At 41.8% G+C, this 7,919-nt stretch overlaps 1 protein-coding gene across 1 annotated transcript in view; it reads left to right on the top strand.

Annotated features, from left to right (window-relative positions):
- LOC104497276 (arf-GAP with GTPase, ANK repeat and PH domain-containing protein 1-like) overlaps positions 1–7,919 on the top strand; it is a 49,477-nt gene that overhangs the window by 1,211 nt on the left and 40,347 nt on the right. Inside the window, exons 2-3 of the mRNA XM_010140514.1 lie at positions 2,068–2,222; positions 4,401–4,491. Of these exons, the coding sequence (XP_010138816.1) occupies positions 2,068–2,222; positions 4,401–4,491 (246 nt within the window). The remainder of the gene's footprint in view (positions 1–2,067; positions 2,223–4,400; positions 4,492–7,919) is intronic.

Genomic DNA, 7,919 nt, shown 5'->3' with positions numbered 1-7,919 from the left:
TCAGCAGGAGGTGTGGGAAATTCTTGACCTGAGGTGGCAAAAGGGTGGTTTTCTCTAGCAAGAAGCTCCTTCAGCTTATACCAGACATTTGGCTTGGTTTAGTGCCAGTGCATGAGGTTAGGGGAGAGCGGGGCAGGGAAAATACAGTGCAGCCTGGAGCAGAGCTTCAAGTGGAGAAGAGAAGGGCTGAGGGAGAAGGGCGTGAGGGGCAGAAAAGGGTGTGGGGCTGAAAAGGGCCTTTGTGTTTCTGCATATTGCGGGATCCCTGCGGAAACGATACCCATGTCTCAGTACCAGCCACACTGGGTGGTTTATATAGAAGGCTTTTCTAAGCATTTAGCGACCAGCATTTGGAAATCCTTCTTGAGGCGTACGAAGTTTTATTGCTTAATTTCATTGAAAGGCCTAAAAACAGTGAATTTGCTACGCAGGACTCTGGAGGGGGATGCTTCAGGGGGAATTCAGATTTTCATGTTCTCCTCCTTCACCATCATTCCCTGTTACTATGAACGTATGTGTAACTGTAGACGCCTGTCCCTTCCCCACTGACCGGCGCCATGCCACTCCTTCATAACTCGAAGACCATAATGGAGTTGTCCTATAGGAGACAGCACACGGGCTAAACATAATTTCCTTTGTCATGGAGTAGTTTCTTTTACACCTTCCTCATAAACTCTTGAAAGAAACTCTGTTTGATAAATGCGGCTGTTTCCGTCATCTATTCATAGCATTTTGGATAATGATTCTGTTTGGTTTTATCACAGTGGTGCCAAAGTGAAGAGTAGTTACAGCTGTACAGTTGCATCATTTATCTTTCTTTTCCCACTTATCCCACACACTTCTTTTAATTTATTTTTGGTACATCTGCTGCTTCACGCAGCTCCTGCACCTGAAAGTAACCTTCACCTCCATGTTTATTCTCACCTCAAGGTGCAAAGTAACCTGCTTTTTTTTGAGGCATTATTAAAGCAGTGTAAGCACTGGCCTCGCTAGCATGGAGTTTATCAAAGGAAACCAGCTGCCCGACAGGTTGAGAAAATGACTGCCGGTGAGCAGCAGTACCGTCTATAACGGTAGTCCTCGATTTGTCACTTAATCTTCGCATGCTTAGAGACAAGGTAATGCAGGAGTTTCATGGTTCTGAATGTATAAGAAGTCATTAGCAGACAAGCGAATGTAAATGCTCTTTCTAAAGCCCATTATGGCTGATGTTCACCAGAACTTTGTGCTCTATTATTCTTTTCCTTTCATGCTTCATGCCTGCCCTTCCCAATTCCACTTGCTCTGTTTCAGTTCCCTTGATTTTTTTTTTTTTAATTTGACTTTGGTGTCCCATGTGTAGTTAGAGCATGTGTCCATTTAGTTCAGTTCTGCTCATATTTTTATATGCTGCGGTCCTCTGGCCTGAATACTTGTCCTTATAGTCTAGTAGCCCTAAGGATATTTCATTGACCCTTTCTGCTAGCTTCTCAGATCATTTTCTCATCTCCCGTGTTGAACGTGAATGTTGAAAAGGTTGAACTGGTTTTAATCCTGTATTATAACCCAGTGTATTTGTGCTGTAGACAAGAAAATGTCCACATCCCCTTGTAATGTATCTCTGCACGTAAAAAAACTGCTTGAAGGAAGAGGGTGAATTTTGTCACATTTTCTGTATTGTCAGCTGTTTATAGTCCATTCATCTTTTAAGTTATTTTATTACACACTTTGATTTTTACATTATGTAGTTCTTAGCACCTCAGGTTTAAATCTAACTAATGTGGCTTGTTAGCCACTTTGTGTTCAAGAAGGGTTTAGACTTGATACCAAACGCCCAAGCACACACAGGAACCGAGTATTTACCCCAAACCAGTACTTTGTCTGCATAACATTTAGCAAGAAAAAGTAGTGGACCCACAAGTCGTTTTTTGCAGGGTAGTTGAATATATCCAGCCTCAAACCTCAAGTGTCCAGACCTGCGTTTACATGTTACATTGCAGAGATGCTCATCAAGCAAGATCATTTAGGCTGAGCAGTCGATATCCTTAAACTTATTTTTTTTTCTTCCTATCATATGTTTTTTTTCAGAACAAGAAGAAAACTTTGAGTTTATCATTGTCTCTCTCACGGGCCAGACCTGGCACTTTGAAGCTACCACATATGAAGAAAGAGATGCGTGGGTACAAGCCATCGAGAGTCAGATCTTGGCCAGTTTACAGTCATGTGAGAGCAGCAAGAACAAGGTATGGTGCACAGAGTAATCCTGAAAATAAATAGCGGGTGGGTGAACGTTAAGATGAAAGCAAAATCAGGAGCTCTGAATTCTAAACCTGTACTCCTGTGTAACATGTGTTACGCATGTGACAAAGCAGCATTAGAGCTGCAGGTGTATCCCAGATATTTCAAGACAACTAGTCCAGTAGCCTGTTTTACAGTTTGTTTTTTTACAGCAGTTGAATTAATGGAGCTCCGGGATTATCTTTGTTGCCTTTGGTATTGCTCTTGAAGTTTTGACTGAAACCTGGGGCGAGGTCAAGGACTCTCCTTAGGGAGAAGTTGCGTAGTGTAGTCACTGCTGCGTATTCAGGTTGGAGCTCCACAGAAGGCCCTTTAGGAAAAGCATGTTTGGGAGAAGAGAGGAGGCAGACCCAAAAAACCAGCATATTTACTAATCAAGTCTGTAATTAAATCTACTAAGCTCCTGCATGGTAGAAGTTAACTAAACATTCTGGTTGGCCTAACCGTAAATGTGCGGTTTGTTCAGCCGCAGGATTCCGCCATGATGAAGTAATACAAATCACAGCAATCAAAGCATATGTGCAATTTTTCTTTCCTTTAATTACACCGAATTAATTTTTTATGGTTTTCTGCCTTAGCTAATGTAACACAAAGCAAATCCAGAAACAGTTCATTACAGCTTTCTGGGGAAGAAGAACATGGCCTAAGAGGAGCAGGCCTCCTACCTTTCAGTGCTTTCATATGGTGACAGAATTAATTTGTTCTCCTTTCCTGTGGAAAAAACGTTTAAAATCTGAGACTTCTTCAGCCATCGCTCATTTCTGGAAGGGCAGCAGAACTTTTGCTTCTTGAGTCTCTGTGTCCGCAAACTCTTCACTACTAGAGAGCAAGGTGTGGAGTAGTAGTTGAGGGAGAGAAATGAAAAATAATTGTTCGAACTTGTAGCTCCTTTAACATTATCGACCTAAGAGTGGTCTTTAATGATTTTATACTGCAAGGAGGAGAGTCGTATTTTGAAATGAACGCTTGCTTTCATTGCCCTGATCTTCCAGAATAGATCAGACACCAGGAATTATCATTACCATAATGTTCACATTTTGTTTAAAACAAATATTTATTTCCAATTTGTATTTATCAGATGGAGAAAAATCACTGCATTCACGTTTCGTGGATTTATACATTCTGGTATGTGTGATAAGGGAGCACAAAAGAGGATATTTGTACATTAACACTATATAAAAATATTAATACAAAAGAGCATAAAGAGTGGCTGTTACGTGGCTCAGAGAGGTTTTTGTTGGTAAAGTATTACTGAGATCTCAAAACATGTCAGAAGAACTAGCTGGAATAGGAGAGTGCAGTTAGTTGGACAGGTTTAGTAACTGTCCCAATGATAGATCAGGAGGACGTTTCTCCAGATGGCTGTATTTAAGACATGGTCCTCATCCTCCTTAAATCGATTCATTGTAAGGAGTCCATCACTTGCTGCAGCTAACAGTTCTCTTCTCAGAGAGCCCATAAAACAGGTTATAGATGGGTATCTCTATGGGTAGGGCTGAGCTGCTTGTACATTGTGACAGGCTCTCCAGGTCCAAGTAGAGGTCATTGGCAGGTCATCATGGAGAGAGTTTAAAAGGGGGCCGTCTGATTAAATCTGACCTTTTGATGATAAAATGGTTTCAGCTGCTTTTGAAAACCATCCCTTAGTCTTCATTAGCAAAAGCATACACATCAATAAAAGAAATTGATTTTATAAAATAATATTCTTGTCGAATTTATCTCAAGAAGCAAACCTACACTGTGGCTGCTGTTCTTGTGAATAGCATTTTCAAGCTTGATTTTCTTCTGTGTGGTCTCCCTACTTGTTAGAATCCAGACTGGAGACACCAAAATACTGGGAGCTCCTGCACGGGGTGGAGAGACCTCTGGGAGAAGTTCCAAGCTGTCAGGAAACATGGAAGGAAAAAGGCCTGCATGGTTGGCAGGCATGGGCTTGCAGTACCTGAGATGTCAAAGGCTCACCATTTCTTGAGAGGCAAACCAAGGACGTGGAGGTTCCTGGATCATGTTCATTCAACCATGGTCTAAGCTTTGGGGTTTGCCATTTGTTCAGCTGACAGTTGTGTCATCTAATGTCTTTGGGTTCTTATTTGTTGCTCATGCATTTCTTTAAATCTGCGCAGTCCCGCCTGACGAGTCAGAATGAGGCCATGGCCCTTCAGTCCATAAGGAACATCAGAGGCAATTCTCACTGCGTGGACTGCGAAGCACAGAGTGAGTATGCCACGTGAATTCAGAAAACCGGCCTCCTCGGCCGAGGCTAATTCTTGGCAGAGACCTAGGTGAACCCCCACCACAGCCTTTGTCTTTTTTTAGTATGACGTTCTGTATGCGGTTTGCACATTTCTTCTTCATTACGGAGTTTGCTTAATCAGACTTGTTTTAATTGATACTGAATACATGCTGTGTCAGATGCATCCTAATTTTTTCCCCTTGTTGTTTCACATGCCACTTTAAACGTCAGCATTTCTTCACTTTCCTTTGAAGAAGAGGTACAAGGAGTCTGCTGTTTGACATCAGTTACTTCCATTTTCCTCCTGTTTTGTGTGGAGAGGGCACATGTGCCGTGGTAATATTTTCAAAGAGGTACAGCTTGATTGGTGGTTTTTTTGTTTGGTTTTTTTAGGGTTACTTGTCAGAAGAAACCAAACTCATTGCTCGTTATATCTGGATACTAGAAAACTGATTTGGGATTTTTTTTTCCTCCCCTTTGTGTTTCTTTCCCTTTTTTTTATTTTTTTAAAACATAGACTTAGTGTTCAGAAAAGTGTTCTCAAGAACACTTTGAGCTGCAGTTCACCTCACTAACCCTGGCTGAGGTCATTATTCTCATGCTCTTCAGTTCCAGGGGTTTGCAACAAAGCCACCAAAAGGAAGTACTCCTGCTCTAAAGCAATTAGTTGTAGAAGCAGAAGGATTGAGAACTCGTGCATTTTTATTTCTTTGATATTTGGAAGTCAGAACTTTTCTTGTGATTTTTTTTCATAGAAAATGGAATATTCACTTATTATTCTTTGGATATAATTTTTTTTTAAGACTTGCTGTTTAGTATTTTGACTACTGGTCTGAGCCATTCTGACATCCCAGTTAACTTTAAAATGAACGTTCATACGGAAGTACAAGTGCTTTTGCATGACTAATTTGCTGTCTGCATAGTTAGCAAATTAGCTGATTAAAAATAAAGAAGATTTTTCTGTACCATCAAAATTTGCTTCACATACAGACCAGTTTTAGTTGCTGCTTTTGTAAGCTGTCAGATATTCATCTGCTGTCCCTAGGAGAAGGACGAAAAACAAAGGCAGCTGCCCTGTCCCTAGCAGTTCAGCACACAAGGATGTGAGCTCTGGCTCGACCGGGCTTTGAGCACTAGGACTGGGATGCTGTCAAACCCGCTCATTGGCCTGCTGGAGGGCAGGTCCCAAAGAGAAATTACACAGGGACTTTTCACAGACAAAGAGAAATAATAGCAAGTGTGATAAATTAAGGTCTTTACGTTCCACCGGCCTGTAATCCAGCGCGCAATAAACAAGGGGAAATGTCGGTTTGGCTGGTATTTTAACATGTACAGCCCAAAGTGACTCATGTATTACTGTTCTTTCGTACTGACCTGGTACACCAAAGCTTTGGTATAGTTCACGTAAAAGGCACGTAAGATGCTGTGCTGTGTATGAGAAGAACAGGGTCTTCAAGAGACCCAGATGCATATTTAGCTCATTTGAAGTACTCACTGCCGCCTCTGAGCAGCCCATGATGGAGGGTTACTGATTTCTGCTCCACTCTGTCTGTGCAGCTGTGGGTGGCTTTTCCTAGACCCTGCTAACTGGTCACCCAGGCAGAGGGGGATTGTCTGATCCCTTCACAGCAGACGACTTCTCACACCCACACGTGTCATTCTGATGTGTCCGTGATCCGTTTCAGCTCTACCCAGAGTCCATGCTATCCCCCAAGTGTGTGTTTCTCTCCCCAGTCGCGTACAGATCTGAGTGTTTATGCAGCCAAGCTAGGTGTTTAATCAGGAAAATGAGTGTGCAAAAAAGCAACACTTTTTTAAATTATTTTTTTCCTTTTTTTTTTTTTTCATTTCCGCAAGGCCAGATTGCTTCATGGGTCAAGCTGGCCACACATGCATGATGCCAGCAGGAGGGATGTGCCAAGAACATGTTGCTGGGAGAGAGCAGGGTAGAACTGCCCTTTTTGGCAACGGCTCAGTGCTCTGCTGTGTAATCTGTATTTGGGTTATAAAGGGCTATTATATATTTGAATTTTCTGTAAATATATTTGTTTTCTCCTGTAAAAATGTCAAAATTGTTTAATTTATTTAAATTTATGCAGAATTTTAAATAGGCAGAAAAACTATACCTCTATGAAATTTTTTAAGTGTTCAGTTCCTTTTTTTTGTTTTTTTTTTTTTTTTTTGAGGTGGGGGGAGGGTTGGGTGGGGGGTGGTGATTTTGGAATCTCAACTGGAACCTCTTCATTGTTTATATTTTTGGAGATGATTTATGCCCTCTTTGACTCCTCTTGCCATTAGGCCTTCGTCATTTTAAGGCCATTGTCATTCCTTTTGAAAATGTGAGATGTTTCCAGAGCAATATATTTTAAAATATAAACTCACACATGAACTGAACCTCTGCCTGCTGCTTTTTCTGCCAGGCTTTAGTTTACTTTCTCCTCTCCCTTTCTGCCTTGTCTGGGCAAGTCCTAACCCCCAGAGCATTTAGCATCACAAACACCAGCGCTCTTGTGGAAAGCTTGTGTCGTTTGCATCTTCACAAAGCCAGATGTTTGGGACCAAAGGAATATGAGATGTTGCCATCCCTCAGCCCTATTCAAGAGCCGTCAGTCTTCCACTTCAGAAGTCTCATTCTTCCTCTTTCTAGAGCTCTTTGCCTTTTTAGCACTTCATCACAGCACTTTGTCTCACCGGGGAATTTCTGTATGTTAATCAGCAGCAGTGGTACCTACAGCATCTGTGCACCACCAGCCCTCTGGCCCTTCGGCAACCTCAGACTGAAGTTTCTCAAAGTCCTTTTTTTTTAAGGTTCCCATCCCAGAGCAATAGATGAGGCAAAGTGCTCTTTAGGTGCTGGAGTTTTTGCCCAAGATCATCTTGTTTCACGTTGCAAAAGGAAACTGCTGTTGCCTTTTCCCAGAGCGCTGCAGACCCAGTGTGGCCTCCTGTCTGGAGAAGGCACTGAAGATGATCACATTTCTTAGGCAAACCCAGCTAAATTTCCACCCCTGAAGGATTAGAGGTCTTCCAGTCTTACTGGTTAAAGAGCAATGAGAGGATAAATATAAAGATATTTTATAATATTCAATAATTATTTAATAATTTGTAATAATAATCAATATACCTGGAGAGTGTGGAATGGAAGGTCTTTTCTGTTGTAGCAGGAAACAGGGAGAGCTTTAAGAGGAAGAGGCTCATCAGGAGTTTTCCAGTCCAGGAGTCTAACAACTTACTGTGGTGTGTTTTGTACTTGAGGTCCCAGCACTGCAGTAAGAAATTGGGTGGCCCTGGCAAGCCTGCCATACCTGTGACAAGATTCAGTTTTATATGCACAATAGAAAAAAAAACTCGTAAAGAAACTTAACTCTCTCTTCTGCTGCAACTCCACAAAGATGTCTTCGCCCCTGTT

The sequence above is a fragment of the Buceros rhinoceros genome, unplaced genomic scaffold, assembly GCF_000710305.1.
Source record: "Buceros rhinoceros silvestris isolate BGI_N320 unplaced genomic scaffold, ASM71030v1 scaffold6100, whole genome shotgun sequence".
Lineage (NCBI taxonomy): Eukaryota > Metazoa > Chordata > Aves > Bucerotiformes > Bucerotidae > Buceros > Buceros rhinoceros.
The sequence above is the reverse complement of the archived record's forward strand: the minus strand, read 5'-3'. Positions and strand labels throughout refer to the sequence as shown.